Raw genomic sequence first — 19,208 nt, 5'->3', positions numbered from 1 at the left:
CTGGCCATCTATAGTGGAGATGCTCACACAATATAAGCCAAGGCTTCATGTCCATAAGGTGGTATGGGAATTGCCACAGCATGGCTTCAAATGCAATACTGATGGAGCTTCTCAAGGGAATCCAAGACTGAGTGCATATGCATTTTGCATCAGAGATGATAGAGGGGATCTTGTGTATGCACAGGTCAAGAAACTAGGCACAACCAGCAACATGGAAGCTGAGACAGCAGCAATACATGAGGCTATTCATTATTGTTACTGTAACAATTTGCAGCATATTCAGGTTGAAACTGATTCACTGGCGTTGAAGAACATTATTCAGGATGTATGGAAAATACCTTGGCGCCTAGTGGAGAGGGTAGAGGTGATGCGACGTAACGAGGCACTAACATGGACATCAAGCATGTTTTCAGAGAAGGTAATCAATTAGCAGATTTCTTGGCAAACATTGCTCTTCAACATGATGAGTTGCTGGAGTTTCATAGCTTTCAGGAGCTACCAGCCATGGGAAGGAAGATTATAAACATGTACAAGTCACAAATTCCATCATTGAGGATCAAAACAAGGAAGATTCAGTATGCTTAGAAGGATATATAGCTATAGGAGTTATTTGCATTATCATAGTGTAAAACCTGCTTATGTGAGTTACTCATCAAGATGGTTCAAGTTTTATTCTCTATTTTTTTTATGTAGAAGACTCTTTTGATTATTGAAAAACCAGAAGGAATGCCTTCTGGAAATTTAAAAAAAAAAAAAAAAAAAGACCTTGTTAAACACTTAAAAACATTTACACCGCCTCAAATGTACGCCGTCCATGTACGGGCGTACTTCCATGTACGTCCCGTACTTTTATCACGTATTTGGACCCTCAAAAATCCAACATTCTGCCAACTTTTGGAAAATGAGGTACGGGACGTGCTTTTTTTTTACGGGACGTACATTTTTGTACGGGCCGTACATTATTCCGTACTTCTCAGATTTGCGATCTGTCAGTTGCATTGGAAAGAAGACTCTCGGAACTTGAATTTACATAAGTTATGAGTTCCATAACTCCTCATATTCTAGAAGATATACCTCCCTAGAGATGGACCAAAATTCTGTCGGGTGTTTCCTGATTTGTAACAAACTTAATTCCTTCGATTCGCTTGACCCTGGAGCCTTTAAATACTTACTTAACACTTGTTAAAGGTCTTCCTTAACCTTATAGGAGTTCTATGGCCTCTTCGGGTTTACGTTATTTTACTTACGCACACACGACGCAAAAATTTACGAGGTGTAACAACAGACTCATGAATTTGGTTTGTGACACAAAGATAAGTTATTTATGATATGAAATAGATTCTTGGAAATTATCAAAATAAAGACTATAAATCAAATTGAATAGAAAGATAAAGAACAAGACTACAGATCAAGAGTGCAAAAAAATAAATATATGCTATAAGATTCTAAGAAATTTATATTAATTTGGTCCAATAGTAAGTCACCTTCACCTACTAGAGTTATAAACATACCATGGTTAATTAAAAATGCGCAAGAAAAACATTTTGAATTGTTGATTAATTGTCATAGATGACTTAGAATCAATAGATTATTATCTAATGAGTTTTTTTTTCTGTTTTATTTTAGTGTTATCGATATTTATAAAAGATGGTCATATGTTACCTTCTCAAAAAAAATATTTATAAAAGATGGCCCTTTCTAGCGAAACTCTATTGCATCAAACGACAAATACATTTTTGAGAAAAAGTTAAAACTTTTTTGGATGAAATAAAAATTGACTTCGTGCAACATTAGAATCCCATTCCTTAGCTAGAAAAAAGTGGCCACGAAAGAGGAACTAAGTGGAATAGATTTGACTTTCTGGTAGTCATGGATATTACTCTGTTGTTTCATATTTTTAATTTTAGCTATATGGGATAAATGCTACCATTGAAATGCGAAAAAGTTAATCTTAGTTCAAAAAACTATGTTTGGATGGTATGATATGAATAACAAAAATATTTTGAACAGCAAACAACCCGTTTACGTATACACACATATCATCAACGCCTCCTAGATTTTATTTCTTGAGTTTAATATATTATCTCTTGTATATTATAACTCTAGTTTTGTCTAAAGCATCCCTTATATATAAACCAAAAGTAGAGCCCTAGAGCTCCTTTTTGTTACTATCTTGCAAAGATTAATGGTCTTTCATGTAGCTTGAATAACTATGAATCAAAACTACTCTAATAGATATTGCAAGTGGATGCATGCATCACCTATTTGGAAATGCAAAGAGGTTGAAATACTGGTTATTTATTATACTAGAAATCTTTTTTTTTTTTTTTTTTTCACAAGTCTGTCAACAACAAAGGCACCATAATCCACATTACAGCTATTCTCGCTACAAGGTTACAAAGTGTCTGTCAAGGTCACCAAGGGGATGTTTCCTCCGATTTTGCACGTTTTGCTAGGGGAAACTTAAGTCTCTACCATCTGAGTCATGATTCTCACAAGCTCTCCTTTCGGGTGATTTTCGTTTCTTATTCTCGGTAAGATCATCTGCAGAGCTTGAAGCATCATTTGAACCAAGTCGAACGCTGAGATGATCCTGCTCTGGTGCATCTGATTTGTCATCGGGAGGGGTATGCTTTATTCCGGTGGATGGTGAAGGAGGTTCATCTGATTTTGATGATGATACATTTAGTTCTTTTCCCATGCTTTTTGTCTTCTCAAACATCATTTGGAGGTATTTCCCTTGTTCTTCAATTCGCAGTTGTAGCTTTCTTTGGATCTGAGGAAAGAGGTATCTTATTAGAATGATCAATTGTTCCACCAAATGTAAAAATGTAAGATAAGTACAACCATGAACAATAAAGATACACCAGTAACTACGTTTCTGATAAATTCTCAAGAAACAGCACAGGGAGAATGTAAATCTTTAAACTTTAGAACAAAGTGTCACCAAAATACTGAGAAAACTAGGATATTCTGCATGGTCGCTAAAAAGGTTTATCTTAGACAATGGCAGTAAAAGTTGCAGGGATCCAAAATTTTGAAACAGGGAAACCTGAAGATTGTCCACTACCCAGATAAGACACCATAAACACCAATACATTATTCACAATATATTATACCTTTATTATTCAATATTGAGGAGCAAGTGGTAATGTTAATATGTGTATCGTTAATCCGATATGCAGCGCAATCAAATGACAAGATATTCCTTTGAGGGCGAGGGATTTAATTCCATGCCAATGTTTAAGAAAGAAAAGTTAATCTAACCGTAAGCCAAACAGTGTTTTATCAAAATACATACATCTCATATTTTAATAGGTCAACAAACACTCGACTGCTAAATTATACAAGCTTATAATCCACATATTATATAAACTGCCAATGTTTGTTCTTATCATAATATGGGATGATCCAGTAAGAAGCATCTGCCAAATATTCTAATACATTCTGCCCCTCTCCTCATTTTCAGAAACTTGTATTTTCAATTTAGAAGTAAATCAGGAGCAAGAAGAAGCAAGAATAGATGCACGAATACTGTTGGGGTCTTTATTCATTCACATACCTCAAGTTGTTCATGAAGCTGTTTCTGAACTTCAATCTGCATTTTCAGTGCTTCTGTTATCCCCATAGTCCTGTAATCAGATTCCAAATTAATAACAATATGTTACAATTAACTGAAAAAAGGAAGTGCTCTTTCCAAGGAAGTCTCCCTATGTTACACAAATTAGTCCTTATATTTGTGTCGAATGACAGGGGCATGCACAAAATTCCCATATAAAATACTCTCTCCGGATCAAAAAGTGTATCCACTTAGCCTTTATTTTTTTGTTCAAAAATAGTGTCCACTTACCAAATCAAGAAATAATTGACCTTATTTTTCCAAATTTGCCCTTATGAAGTGTTAACTGACCAAATCTTAATACCTATTTAATTAGGGGTAGTTTAGTCAAACTACCTATTTTGACTAGAAGCTAGTGTTTTCTTAAGGGGTGTGCAAATGGCTAAGTGGACACTCTTTGTGAACCGGAGGGAGTACCAAAGTTGTAAAAGATAACCTTCACCTGTATTTTGGACTAAATTCTTCTTACAATTTGTAAACATTATAATTTTAATCCTAAGCTTCATGACTAGTCAATAGTCATATTAAGACTACCAAAAATGGACAGAGGGACAAATGTCTGTGCAGCTAAAATGACATGTCTTAACAAAGATATTCAGTACGAACGACAGAAGAAATTCCTGGGTATAACATTATGCTTATTGCAGCAAAATAAGCAGTTATCCAAGATCACTGATGAATTAGTGATATGTTTCAATAGCAGCAGAGTAATGACTTACGTTTTCAAGTCCAGAGATGGCATCTCTGTGCCGATATTTGGCTTCTTTTCTGAAGTTCCTGTAATAAGCAGGGGACAGTCTTATTCCTCAATTTCAATAGTTGAAGTCTTAGAAACCATGAAAAAGATCTACTCAGCATCAGCATATGAAACATAAACATTCATGCATTTCATTGTCTCATGAATAAAGACAGGTAGGCAGGAACTACTAGCACAATAGTAACTACAATGAAATATCTTTTAGAATCACATGACACGATAGTCTTGGGTTTTGAACTCTTTATTTCCTTCCTATGTGTATAAAAAAGGTACCCTTTGGACCACGCCCATTTTTATAAGGCCACCATGTCAAAGGCCCTCTAAATAGATCTTATAAAATCTGATTTTTTGAGGGTTTTCAGATTTGTAAAGAGAAAGAGAGCTGCAATTTTGAGACAGAAGAGAGAAGAAGATTGCAGAAATATTCCGTGCAACCAGCCTTTTCAAATTGCGTTTTGCGCATTATTCACCGTCAGATCGAGCAGACATTTGAACTGAGTGTTCCTTATATCTTGATCTTTGATTTGAAAGGTGGAGATTGGATTTGGAGGGCTATAACTTCAGATATTGCTGTAATAGAACCTTTGTTTTTGGGATATTTCTCTCCTTTCTTCAGTTGTTTTATCGATGCTCCTTGTTTGGCATTGATATTGTGGTATTTTGAAAAACTTTTATGACCCTCTTGCTGATTTAGTGGAGCTTTCGTCCCATGGTTTTTTACTCTTCACATTGAAGAGGTTTTTTCACATAAAAATTTGGTGTCTCTTGTTTGATTTATTGCTGTCTTGCCATATTTATTTGTTGATTGTTATAGCTGGCTGTTGATTTGTTATATCCCGTATTTTTGAACGTCGGATTATTTGTAAGCTGAGGTGGGGCCCACACGTCAAGATTTTTTTTGAACATGTGACAAGTTATATGAGTCACATATGTAAAGTTAAACACAACTCATGAAGGACCCTTGGGCCAAATCAAAGTGGAAGCCCTCCAAACGAATATTTTTAAGAAAATGTTTTCGGGTGACCTGACTTCGAGGGGCAAAAACGTTATTATAAGTTTGGAATTTGGAAAAATACCAAGAAATAGAAGTTGTAGATAATTGAATTAGCTTTCCAACCATAGGTCGTGGGTTCCCAGGTGATGTCGGTACAAGGCGATATGGATGTTTTAAGGTCGAAAGGTCAGTGGGCTAGGCCCAACTCGGGCCAACCGGTTAGGCCCATGACAAAAAAAGAGAGAAAAAAGAGGCCCAATAGGGGGCCATCCGGCTATGGTCCATAAAAAAGGACCCAAACCCATGGGTTTTAATTATTTTCCATGTGACAAATTAAATATAAAGGGGTCTTAGTCATGGAACTTTCAAGAGAAGTTGAGAAGGAGAAAACTAAACAAGAAGAGCAAAATTGAAGGCCATACGGCCATGACCCAAGAAAATTCACCCCTTAAAATATTCTCCCAAAAATTATTTTCTTGTGGTATTCCTACTAATTCAAGGGTCCTTTAAAACTTGGTGTAGTTATTTTGGAAAAAAGGGCACTTGTTTCATCAATTTAACACCTTAGTCAAGTGAAGAAGTTTGGAGAAAAAGGTAAGAATTAATTCCTTTTTATCATGTTATGAAGGTTTGTTTATGTTGTAGAATGTAGAAATGAGTAGAATTTATGGAAATATGGAAGTTTGCAAAGTGGGTGTGCATATATGTAAGTGGCCGTATATGTATATTGTTGTATAGATAATATGAGTTGAATTTTATGTTGTATTCTAGTTGTGGTTATGGTGGAATTCATATTGAAAATGGAAGTTGAATGACTTTGGTTGAGGTTGGAAATATGGAATATAGCCGTGGTGGTGTATGGAAGTAGAATGGAAATGGATTAATTTTGTTTAATGTGTTAGTTGTGTTGTGGTGATCCTTATGATGTAAATGAAGGTTAAATGGTTTAAGTTGGCATTGAAATTGATTGTAGAAGATTATGTCATTTTAGTATGATTTTATGATATTATGGAAATGAAGTTGTTAAAGTGTGGATTGTTGTTGTTGATTATGAATTTGAGAGTAGAAAATGTGTTGTGATGGTTTTGTTGTATATGTAGGAATTTTGGATGGAATATGAAATTGATGGAATTGTTGAATATTGGATATATGGCTTGGAATATTCTTGGCCTATGTTTGAATGATCTTAAATTAGTATATAAACATGAAAATATTAATATTGATTTGAAAGTGCAAAGTTGGATTGGAAGTTGTTGCATTATTTGGAAAAGAAGACTATTTATGTTAGAATGCGTTTCTAGTCGGTTGTTGATGTTGTTGGTATTGTTGTTGGTATGGTTGTTGCTAATTTGAGCCGAGTTAAATCTCGGGGATGTTGTATGTATAGGGGAGATGTCGCCCAAATTTTTGTAGACAAGTATTGATTAAGATTGAAATCTTAAAGCCTTACAATTAACATTTGGTAATTGTGACCAAATTGTAGATTTTGGCGAACTTGGAACTTGAATTTGGAGTCGTGTAAGAAGCGGAAAGGTATGTAAGGCTTCACTCTTCCTTCTTTGGCATGTCTTAGACATAATAGGTTTGAATACGAGCCTCGGGGACAATCCTATTCCTAGAAATCCAAGTTTGAAGTTGACCCTTTTTCATTCAGTAGAATTGAATTAAATATTGTATGAAATGTTGAAAAATTGCCTAAACATCTAGAACTTGCACAAATAGGACCCGACTACCTTAAAACTCTCACAAGTGACGTCATGAAATGTAACGTATGTAAATCGTGTACGCCACCTCATTTGACCCGAGGTGGGCCCGTTATTCCGGATTTTCTTAATTGTTTCGTTTATCGAACGATAAGTATTGCAACTATTTTAATGAGAATATTTTTGGGATGATTATGACGAACATGGTTTCATAGTTGAAAATCTCGAATTATGGACTCAATATGAACATGATAAAATAGAGTTAGTTCCTAATCCTCAATCTTATTTCTTTGAACATGACTCTACACTTTCTAAAGATTTCAAGAATACAAGTTGACACCTTATGAGGTTTGTGATCTTATTATATGTCTTCTCTTAATACTACTCTTCATTTATAGTCTTGCCTTATAGTACTAGTTCCTCCAAGGCGAGACAAAGTGACCATGGTTATTCCATAAGATAATCGGAGGCTACCAGGACCTTATGTCACTCCGATACGGACATGATTTTCTTTGAGCTCTCATGTATGCTCGTTTTATATATTTATAAGTATATGTACGTATATGGGGAAGATTGGGAAAGGAAAGGCGCTATAGACGCGTAGCCACCGATCGGTTGGAGTATGATACGTAGTATCGTCCGGACGCGGGATGCCGGACGCGGGATATATAGCTAAATGGATCGGAGCGACGCCTCGGCAATATGATATGTTCTATTTTCTATATATATAAAGAAAATGTCTTCTAAGAAAGTAAAGTAATATATGTATATGGAACGGGGCACGCGTTCCGCGACAATATGTTATAGTATATGAACATATGGATCGGTACACGTTCCGCGGCGCTAAGCATGCGTGGTATCCGCCAAAGGGCACTTATATGTACGGAGTTATTTTTCTACTTCATGACATGCTTTATATTTCTCTTATGTCATTATCCACGTTCTATATTTTCCATATATTATTATTATTCATGCCTTACATACTCGGTACATTACTCGTACCGACGTCCCTTCTTGTGGACGCTCGCGGTTCATGCCACGCGGTGAGCGGTGCGAACGGGTCCCTAGGAGCTCTATCGGCGGTACATTGGCGGCGCTCCGGTTGTTCGGAGCCTCGGTTTCTTGGTACTATTTTGTGTACATATTCGGGCACGGCGGCGCTCGGCCCTTCTTATGTATATATATGTACTATGTTTAGAGGCTCGTAGACGTATATGTATAATTAGATGTGTTCTAACGTTGGTTGTCCCCGTCGATGTATATTAAATCAGTAAAGTTTATTAGTACATGCTTATAATAATGTTATTAGTGAAAAAAAAAATAACGGTGTAACTCATGTGGCCCACTTAGTAGTAAGAGTATGACACGAGATAAGGGGTGCTCGGTACAAATATCGGGTACCCGTCGCGGCCCCTAGTCGGGTCGTGACATGATTGTTCCTATTTTTGCTTGTGTTTCAGGTCTCCTCTTGGTTCAAATAGATTGGAGAGCATTTAGCCAATATATTCCGCTGCTACCTTTCTCGTGTATTGCGTAGTGCTTGTTTTCCCCCAACAGATAGTTGAAGTATGATAATTTATTCTCAATGCCCAGCGAAAGATGTTTTTGGGTATTTGAGACAATCAGTAAAATATGGTGCAATAAATGTCTGATTTATGGAAAAGCTTATCAAGTAATTAATAAGGCAACTTCTACCTTCAGAGGGTTCTGGTTTGTATCTGGCAGTCCTATATTTCTGAAATTGAAACAATTGTATAAAGTGAGTAAATTGTCACCTGATTCTGCAGCAGGAGAACAGTCGGTAAGTGGTTCCTATGTTGCTCGGACTCTTCAAAAATGCCGATGGGTGCGTGTCGGATACTCCAAAAATAGTGTATTAGAATCCGACACGGGTGCGACAGCATTTTTGGAGAGTCCACATAACATAGAGTGGTTCATACCTGCAAGTGGCTTTTAACATGATAGATGGTTAAGCCTTCCACATTCATGAGCTTCAAGACAGCCTTCGGCGTAGCTTCTGTAAAGTAAAACTGTGAGTAAGATATAGTTATGTCATTCGAAACCTTAAATCCTTCTAACTACTGAAAAACAACATCTCAAAATGAAGAGGCTACACACTTTCGCCTCCGCCAAGCTTATTTACAGCTTCCACGAAGACTTCGTGAAGCTCTGGTGTCCACCGCATTCGAGGCTTAGATGTGGCAGATGATGGGCTACCAACTGGGCAGCTTTGCCCAGATGAAGTAGGAGGAGGAGGTTGCAGCTGGTTAGCAGGGATCTCAGAAACTCCCAGCAACTGATATGAACATTAGAAACTTATGTTAACTAAGAACATGAAGAAACTGTGAACTAATATCATAAAATCAGAAATGATTCCTAGAACACATTTTTCTGCTTAGATATGAGGTCATGTTGATAATGCCCTTCTAAAGAACACACTAGACGAACTCAAAGAAACTGAAGCACATGTTTTTCTTGCTTTAAAGTCTAAACCATATTCTGTGTAACAATAACTCAGCATTTCAACATACAAAATAAGTTTAAATTTAACAGTAAAATTATGTTGGATGGTTTCATCCATGAACAAAATTCCATTCCCCGGACCCCGCGCATAGCAGGAGCTTAGTGCACCCGGCTGCCCTGGCTTGTTGAAAGTGGATGTCAAAACAGCTTGTACAGAATTCAACACAATAAAGAAAACAAGGAAATCAAATGGAGCAAGAGCACGTACAACAGGATTAAGAACGTAGGTTAATGAACTATGTTATTAAGGAAATATGGATGCAGTCTACTTCTTGCAGCTTGGTGTAAATTGGATGATGTTTTGGAGTTACATAAGCTGTTAGATTTATTAGCTCTCTACAGGGATATTGATGTCTGCATTGAATTTGCTCTACTGTAAATAATGTAACTACAACACTATCTGGATGCAATTTTAAGTTATGAAACAACTACTTACTTAACCCCCAAAAAATGTTTTGATGATGCTAGATGTGCATTGAAATCTTTAAGGAAAGCAATAAGCATAATACTACTAAGAAAGATGTAATAATCATTTGTGCCTTGGAAACATAAGTGAAGGAATACCATCCCGTCAAATGGTAAATGTTAACATTAACGCTTTCTTCGGTAATAGAGAAAGTAACAGCAAAGAAGGGAAGTTGTCAATTTTCCCGTTTCTTGCTTGGTTTGACAAGAAAATGACAGAAGGAAATAAAGAAGAAAAAAATCATTTTTCTCTTGGACCCACAAAATCAAATTCTTGAGAAAGCATAATCAAATTCCTTTCTTTTCTTGTTTTTTTACCCAAACTAAAGAAATAGTAAGAATTTTCTTCTTCCAGTTTCTCCTTAGTCTTCTCTCCTTTTAGTTTCCCTTCCGTTCTCTTCCTTTTCCTAGCTTCATAACATAGGGTAAAGCATAAGAAACAAACCTTAGGTTCAGGATCTGGAAAATTGACATCTACTACGATATTGCTCCAGCTTGAACCGAGAGTGTCATCATCGTTAATTAGCTGATCAGCCCACTCCTGCCAATCAGATCTCTTAGCGTGCTCATCAGATGCCATGACGCCGGCAAGGCTTTCCACTTGGCCATTTTGAACAGGAACATTTGTAGGAAAAGCAAGAAACTCATGAACTGAATTCTCTTTGTTCCCCGAGGGATAATTATCTAATGAGGTGGAATGTACACTTGAGTGTGAAGCTTGGCTGGCTGCCATAGAACCCCCACTTGAGATAAATGGATAATGACGCGTTCGAGTTTCGTGAGGAGAGGTAGGTGAGAAGTGAAAATTTTTGTGGGGTCCAGAAGTAGACGACAGTAGATGCCCTACTGTTCCACTCTTAGACATCAATGAAATTGCCCGTGGAGAAATTAGGTTTGTATTTAGCTCCTTCTGCGAGATAACATGAAGAGAATCTGGCAATCTGGGAAATTTCTCCTCCAATTTCGGCAAACTGGGTAAAGACATAGGCGTCGCACCAGAGACAGCCATGCTACTATGTTGTACTTCACTAGATCTTGGTATATATAATGCAGGCCGCATGTTAATTTTTGTCCATAAATTGAACTACAGAAACCAACTTTATATCAATACCACAGTTCCAAAAATTCCTTTCTGCTGCCCAATCATAAGTCTTTTTTGAAAATGATGGTCTCAACCTTCTACACCCAGTGCATCTGTGGTAAGAAATAACAAAGCTCACCATGAAAAAAAAAAAATGGGAGTGGGGGCTGCATTAGCGCTAGATAAAATTGAGAACCAACAACTTCATATTTACTCTGCCATGCATATATATTTGATACAGTTAGACTTTTGAGGACAAACTTCGAGAATGACAATGTTATGTCTGATAAATCTATCAAAACAGATGGTGGTATTTCTGATATTTCAAATATTTTGTCTGTAATCATTATGTTGAGCAGCATATTTCACAGCACTTCACTTTGCAAATTTAGTCGTTATGATTCCGGAAATAAAATAGTATCTAATAAATTTAAATGAAAACTAAAAATTTACCAGTTATAAAAGTTGAAATGCTCATCATTTCAGTTGTTTTAAACAAACCTAAACATTTGACTTCCACTTTAACATACAAAATTTGGCATTAAGGACTTCTCCTATAATGACACAGCACTTTAAGAACAGCAAGAATTCTAGTTGTCATGGAAAGCATAAAAATTTTAGACATTTCACGTTAGAGTGTAATGATAATATAACAACAATATGAACTCTTGATAACAAATAGTCATAAAGCATGAAGAAGATACACATCCAATCAAGATACAAGAGACAAAGTCTCCAAAGGCATCACATTGATGTAGAATAAATAGACTCGAAGTACTATGGAGAGAAGGTCAATCTTCTAATAACCAACCAGCAAAATTAGAGAAGGAAGAATCAGTGGGCAACATCGCAACCCTAAAATCCTTTAGGGAATAATAGGATCTACTAGAACATTTTTACAAGGAAATGAGCATGCAATTCAAAGAAAGTCAGAGTAAATTTCCCATTTTACTCAGTGTTACTTTCTCACAAATAAAATTCTCATTTTACTCTTAATGAGATAATTTATAGCCACACAAATATCTATGGCTTATTTTAGAGAGATAATTTATAGCCACACAAATATCTATGGCTTATTTTAGACCACAAGTTTAAAAATCTTCCATTCATTCTTAAACTCCGTGCCCAATCAACCTTCACATAAATTGGAACGGAGGGAGTAGTATTTATAAATGTTGCACCAAGTTGGCGTTGGCATTTATAAGTATGCTTTAAGCCTCCCAAAAATCTAGCTAATCATCAATGCAAGTTGGTGATTCATTGATATGTCATAAATGCAAGATAAACAAAAGAGAACACTTAATATGTCATTGAACTCTCAACCCCCTCAAATATTCTTCTATCTTCATATGCCAAATAACACCAAAGGCTTCCATTTTCCTTACACTCTTCCTGCTACGTCCCAGCCTTTTTTTTTTTTTTTCTGCCAACTATTCATCATCTTTCAGCTGTTCTGGGATGGAACCAAGCATATCAATGCACAAACCTCTGAAATGAAGCTACAATGTAGCAAAAGGTGGCCAATATCCTAACCATGTTTCTTGCAGAAGCAACAACATTTAAAGGTTATATATCATCTAATGCATATTGTCTGCTGTCCAAATAGCATTCCACATAAAAATTGCCACCTTCCTTGGTGCTCTAAATTTGCATAATGATCTCCATATGAGTCTTGATTCACCTTCAATGAACAAAGGAAAAAGGTCCAAATATACCTCTAAAGTTTGCGATTTGTCTTACATTTTCCCCTCGTTTACCTTTTGGTCCAAATGTACCCCTCCCACTAACGGTTCTCCACCAGGGAAAAATTGGTCTAATTTGGTTTATACGGTGAAAGCCACATAAGGGTATGTTTGGACCTTTTCAATTGTTCAAGGATATGTTTCAAATTGTTGCACAGGGTATATCAAAACCAATTTGACAGTTTAGGGGTATATTTGGATATTTCGTTTGTCTACGTGGCTCCGCTATGACAAATATCAGAGCCAAAATGAACAACTGTTAGAAGGAGGGGCAAATATTAAGACAAATTAATACTTCATGGATAAATTTGAACCTCTTCCCATGAACAAATGACTGCAAAATGACCTACCATCAAGCATTTCGTGATGAACCACATCAAGATTATCATCCTCCCCTAATGGTGTGTGACTATATAGCCTCGAAAAGAATGCTTCCAGCTGTTTGTATTCGTATCCTGTAAAGATCTCATGAAAATACATCCCAAGAGACCTGTCATACCATCCTGATTTAGGACCTAAGTATGTGATAATATCTTTACTGTTCAGAAGAATATTGAGACTATTGCTGCATTTACTTAGAATATTGTCATGCTCAAGAAGATTATTTGACGCTAACCTAATTTGCGCCCTTCAAATTCTTGAAAATGATAAAACTTACATAATGCCATCTTTAAATCCAAGCAGCTACTGAGATCTTGATTGAACACAGAAACATAACATTCTATCACGAGGTGTTCTTGAATTCTAAGACAAGCAAGGTAGCTAAAGTTGAGAAGCATTCAGCGAGACAAGATTCATCAAATAGATTTTGTGCAATTTCACTGCAAACTACCAAGACACCCAGAACTCAAGAATCTGTTAAACAATAACCAGCACCTCACAGAATTAGAGCTTCATCAGAGGTGGAAACCCCTTAAAGAATGCTTCAAAGCTCGATCCATATAAAGAGAGAATCTTTTTTCCTTCTTTTACATCATATTTGACATGAAAGCTGTTGGAGTTCATAGTATTCAATGAATATTGTTGGCTTAATACATCGACAACCCCTTAAAATTATCAGCGAATTTCAGTTAGACACTCGAACAACTTGTTCCAATTGAGCGCCTGAACACATGATTAGACACTTTCGGTTCAAATTTTGAAAAGAAACTTTTGTGCGTGTTCTCACGTGCCCTTTACGTAGATGAGTTAACCACTTAAATATGCTACATCCTTTAATTTTACGCATTAACCTAAATAAACCGTAAAACCTCAGGCTTGTCCCAGTTGAGGTTGATGTATATAATTAAATGAGATGACAGATTTTATGTGGTTAACTTAACTACCCGATAGATGCTTGAGAACACGCGCAAAATGCTTTCCAAAATTTGAACCGAATGTGCTCTAAGAGGAACAGTTTATCATGTGTTCATGTGCTCAATTGGAAATGAAATTTACAGGCAAGACTGAGGAGTTGACTATGTATTAAGCCAATATTTTAACTATGTAGAATCTAAGGGAGCCAACACTTTTTCTGATGTATAATCTACATAGATCTGGATTCTGGAAAGTATTGGCTCGTTATGTCTCCCATAGGTGAACATTCTCTCTGCCTTTTGACATGCTGGTCCTCATATGTAACTCTCCAGAGTAATACAAATTTGTACCCAATACAAAAACTTCCAGATGAAATTAAAACTTTGCTTGATTCCAACATTTGCGCACCCATTTTAGAAAGATATTGGAATGAACATGTTGCTAATAGTTTCTTCGTGATTATACTTTCCATCGATCATTACCACCTAGCAATATTAGTATTATTTTAATTTTTCTGGAACTTAACCTTCATATTTCTGATAAATAAGTTTCACATCCTTAATAATTGGAATAAAAGAAAAGGATCTCATAGTTTATGGGAAACTTTCATACTCTAATGCATCCATTATCTTGAAGAATAACTCAACACATCAGGTCTGTTCACAAACAATCTTTCCTATTTTGAGATTTGCTGAACTCTGCTAATCTTCCTTCAACTTTATTCTGTTTGGGAGGTTAATCTTCCCGTTAAGATCAAACTTCACTTCCAACCATATATATAAATCTCAATACTCAATAGCAATGAAAAATCGCAGTTGCAACTTGCAAGTCCCAAACAGGTTGTATGTCTCAGTAATCATGAAGTTTTACATAAAAGACAAGCTAACAAACAACCAAAAAAGAAACATTTCTCTCATGGTTCATTCCAATTTTATCGGATGTCCCCGAAAGGACATAAACCACTTCTCCCATGTTGTTAACATGCATCAGTTTTTAAAATTTGAAAGATCAAAACAGGAAAGTGCATGTTCGCTCACCTCTAAATAATTCATGAAAACATCATGAACCTAAAGAAAGGAGAGAGAACGGTTCAATTAAGATCTCTGCCGGAGGAAATGTGTTTCAACCAAGCTTTAAATGATAGTTTTGACACTTTTGGAATCAAAAGATTTTACCACATTATCAAGCTCTCAGTTTTAACTTAGTCAAAACTAGTCTCTTCTATTCTTAATACTATATCCTTTTTCCTTCCTTTCTAACAGCTTATGGACCATGTACTAAACTTTTGATCACACCTTTCTCATACAAATTAATGATCCAAATTTCATCCTCCTTTAGTTACAATCTATAATGGAACTATATCTAGCAGCAGGTCATAGCTAGTCAACCAAATCATAGGAAACATATGAAGATGCTGCTAAATTTATTAGATAACTCTAACATTAACAGCTATAAAACACAAATATGGAAGTGCAACCAAAATGCCTAGCAAAACCCAAAAAACAATGGCCACAACTCAAATATAGCCAACTCTACCTTCCAATTTTATTTCATTAATTGCACCCACCCACCACCATCAGCACCACATAAAAAATAAAAAATAAAACTACTTTCTCTTCTAACAACAATGCAGTTCCAATGAAGTAGGTCCCATACACCAATAATTGTTTTCCTAGAGTTCCAAAGAATGAAGAGAGCCATTAAATCAAATCTACACAAAACCAACAAACTAAAACTAAAACCAAAAAAAAAGGAGCAACATTTCCAAGAATTAGAAACAACCGAAGTTCAGTTAAAGCAAATTACTCAAACAAGCACAAGTTCAAGAAAGAAAGATTTAGCTAAGACAAGAAGAGAAAAGGCAGATAACTCAAGAATCCAAATGGGAATTTATAAAAGATAAGAAATGGACCTTAAAGAAGCTGAACTCAAGAATCGAAGTACCAAACTGGCAAATACAAAGCTGGCAGATGAACAGAGAAAGTAAAGAAAAGGAGGGATCTCTAAATATTATTAGGTGGCTATGTGTGTTTTATTTATTAGAAAGATTCCAAATTAGTTTCTTGACTTTTATATCCAATAAAAATAAAAGGGTCAATAGCACTTTTGGTCCCTGAATTATTGGTTAATTCTTCTTTTAGTCCCTAGTTTATTTGACTAAGCATATTAAATTTTCAATTAACTGAATTGTGCACTTTTAATCTCTTTACTTCTGAACATTCACAAATTTATCATAATTATTAACTATTTCACCACTCATTTATTTCTTTTAAATTTGTATTGATACTTTATATTTGACGGTAATATAATTTTATAAATACTAAAATATAACGTATTTTCTATATGAAAGGACCAAAAACATATATTTTAATTAATTAAAGGTTAAATATATTGAGTCATATATCACAAGGATGAAAATCAAAATTTACTAATAATTTAGGGGCCAAAGGTGCTATTATCCCAAAATAAAAAAAAATTGAGTGAGTGAGTGAGTGGTTGATTTGGACAATCATTATTGGCATGGATAGATAGCTCCTGCTTTTGTCTTTGTGCCTCCTTACCATAATGTTGGGGCATCATATAATTTGCGTGCGGCAAATTGTTACTTGTTTGTTTGATAGCCCCACTTGGATGGATTAACGGCTCAAAACTGACGTTATTGTTTGGTTCTCTTTATGTGTCACTTGTGGGGCAACAAATTAAGGTGGCCACTTGTACTTCCTCCTACTGATTGTACTTCCCAATTCCCATGTTAACCGGTTCGAATCGAACCGGACCTGGAACCGATTAACAAATCGGCGGGTTTCGGTTTAAAAATCGGAAGCGGCGCGGTTTCGGTTCTGGAATTAAATAATCGAAACCGGACAGGTCCGGTTCAAAAGTATCCAAAACCTTTTTTTTTGTATAGTATATATATTATATTATTTATTAGTATATTGTAGGTATATTTACATATGTTATATAAGTTTATAAGTAAAGTTTATATATATATATATATATATATATATATATATATATATATATATATATATATATATATATATATATATATATATATATATATGTTTAAGTTATATGTATACTATATATACTTATATATTATAACTTTAAGTTATTTATAGCTTAATTTTTTTCTAAGTTTATAAATTTGTATTTTATAAATTAAGTATATTTATATTATAAGTATATTCTTAGTATATTTTAGTTATTTTTCAAGTATATAACTTTCTAGTTTTTAATTTAAGTAGATGTATATTATAAGTATATTCTAAGTATATTTTAGGTATATTCCTAACTTAATATAAGTAAAAATGTGAAACACAAGTAAATAGAAGAAAGCTCAATGAGCCATATATTTTATTCATTCTTGGATAACATTTATTTGCAAGTTGTAATTTTTTTTAACTTGCAAATAATACATGAGTTGCAAAGAAATAGTAGAATAATAAAATCACCAATTCTCAATCATTTGGTTAATTCCCCCCATATCATATTCGGCCATGGAAATATCTTCAAAGTCTTCCATTTGGTCCGCTCCACTTGCTATCAAATCTTCAATCTCTTCCTCTCCTTCCACCGCTTCTAAGTTTTGGTTGCGTCGCTCCGATCTAATCCAATCGTGAATGCACACTATTACTTGCAAGCTAAATCCGGATAATGAGTATCTATGGTCTCCAATTTGTTGTCTTCCTTGGCTAAATGCACTCTCCGAAGCCACGGTTGATACTTGAACCGTAAGGATATCTCGAGCCATGCTTGTGATGATCGGATGACTTGCCTTGTATTTCTTCCACCATGCTAAGACGTCCAAATCATTTAGTTCCTTGATATCCACATTTGGTCGCATCAAATAAAAGTGATATTCATCAAAGTTTGCATTACAAGAAGGAGTTGGATGTGAATGTAAAACTTTTAAATGCGACAAACCCGACAAGCCCTTTTTGCTACTTTGAGAAGTAATAGGGCGTGGAGCAACGGGTGTAGCATTTTCTTCCAAATTAGAATAATGACTAAAAAAATTTCTAAACTCGGCATCAATAGCAAGGTCGGCTTCAGCTAAAGATGGTTCAACTCCCTCTTCAATTTCTAAAAATGTATAAATTTGATTAACCAATGCTTTAGTATAAGACACTTTTAAACAAGAATTTAAAAAAGAACCCAATATAAATAAAGTTGGGATGGAAAAAAATACTTCTTAAATTTTGTTGTCATATCAAAAATGTAAACTTGATAACCGGGTTTATGTTTATACTCTTGTAAAACTCTAGCTATTTCCGCTAAGTAGGCTAAAATTCCGATTCTTGTGAGATAGAATTGTTTAGAAAAAGCAAGAGTTGCATTATAAAAAAATTCTAAGAGTTCAACACATTCCTTAACATCTTCCCAATGCGTAAAATTTAACCAATCATCATTATTAATATTATATTTGTTGTGAACTTGTTGTATGGGAATCCTATACTCATATGCTTGTTGTAGCATAATGTAAGTGTAGTTCCACCTAGCCTCAATTTCTACTTGAATTTTCCTAGGTCTAAGGTTATTTTCCACACAACAATTCTTAAAATCTCTCAGTCTTCCCCTATTAGCATTACAAAAAAAAAAAAACGCAACCGCCTCTCTAACTTTTTGAATAGAATCGTCAAAACACACAAGACCATCTTTAACAATTAAGTTTAAAATGTGACAACTACATCTCACATGAAAAATATTTTTTAGTGGAGGGTTTAATTCTCTTTTTAAAAGACCAATCGCCTTTGTATTATTAGAAGCATTATCTAAAGCAATACAAAGTGTTTTTCTATAAATGTTAAAAAATCTCATAATAGTAGACATTGAATCCGCTAAAAAATTTCCATCATGACGACCTTTCCCTTCATCATATAAAAAAGCTATAATTCTTTTTTGCATAACCTAATTATCATCAACCCAATGACATGTAATAGCAAAAAAAAATCTAACTTGTTAAGACTAAGACCCAAATCAGCGGTAAGAGAAACATTACAATTTAAAGAATTAAATACATGGCGC

At 35.1% G+C, this 19,208-nt stretch overlaps 1 protein-coding gene across 2 annotated transcripts; it reads right to left on the bottom strand.

Moving 5' to 3' along the window:
• Positions 1-2,278: 2,278 nt before the first annotated feature.
• On the bottom strand, positions 2,279-16,222 carry LOC132059593 (protein PHOSPHATE STARVATION RESPONSE 1-like). 2 transcript variants are annotated; one of them, XM_059452242.1, is made up of 8 exons: positions 16,093-16,222; positions 10,507-11,255; positions 9,192-9,369; positions 9,014-9,090; positions 8,769-8,808; positions 4,339-4,396; positions 3,563-3,632; positions 2,279-2,776 (listed from the first exon to the last, which is right to left on the bottom strand). In XM_059452242.1, the coding sequence occupies exons 2-8, from the start codon at positions 11,119-11,121 to the stop codon at positions 2,453-2,455; spliced, it is 1,362 nt and encodes a 453-aa protein (XP_059308225.1). In that variant the 5' UTR covers positions 11,122-11,255; positions 16,093-16,222; the 3' UTR covers positions 2,279-2,452. The 2 variants fall into 2 exon arrangements, with proteins under 2 accessions (XP_059308225.1, XP_059308224.1); XM_059452241.1 differs by lacking the exon at positions 16,093-16,222 and adding an exon at positions 13,235-13,474.
• Positions 16,223-19,208: the final 2,986 nt, after the last annotated feature.

This window comes from Lycium ferocissimum, chromosome 6 (assembly GCF_029784015.1).
Source record: "Lycium ferocissimum isolate CSIRO_LF1 chromosome 6, AGI_CSIRO_Lferr_CH_V1, whole genome shotgun sequence".
NCBI lineage: Eukaryota > Viridiplantae > Streptophyta > Magnoliopsida > Solanales > Solanaceae > Lycium > Lycium ferocissimum.
This window is presented reverse-complemented; position numbering and strand designations above follow the sequence as displayed.

Bases quoted from the DNA above. Each gene is read 5' to 3' on its own strand.
- LOC132059593 (XM_059452242.1), bottom strand. From the start codon at position 11,121: ATGCGGCCTGCATTATATATACCAAGATCTAGTGAAGTACAACATAGT. The intron at 4,397-8,768 runs GTAGAAGTTGCC...TGCTTATTACAG, and splicing joins CAAACCAGAACCCTCTGAAG to GAACTTCAGAAAAGAAGCCA. The intron at 2,777-3,562 runs GTATGTGAATGA...CTCTTTCCTCAG, and splicing joins AGCTTCATGAACAACTTGAG to ATCCAAAGAAAGCTACAACT.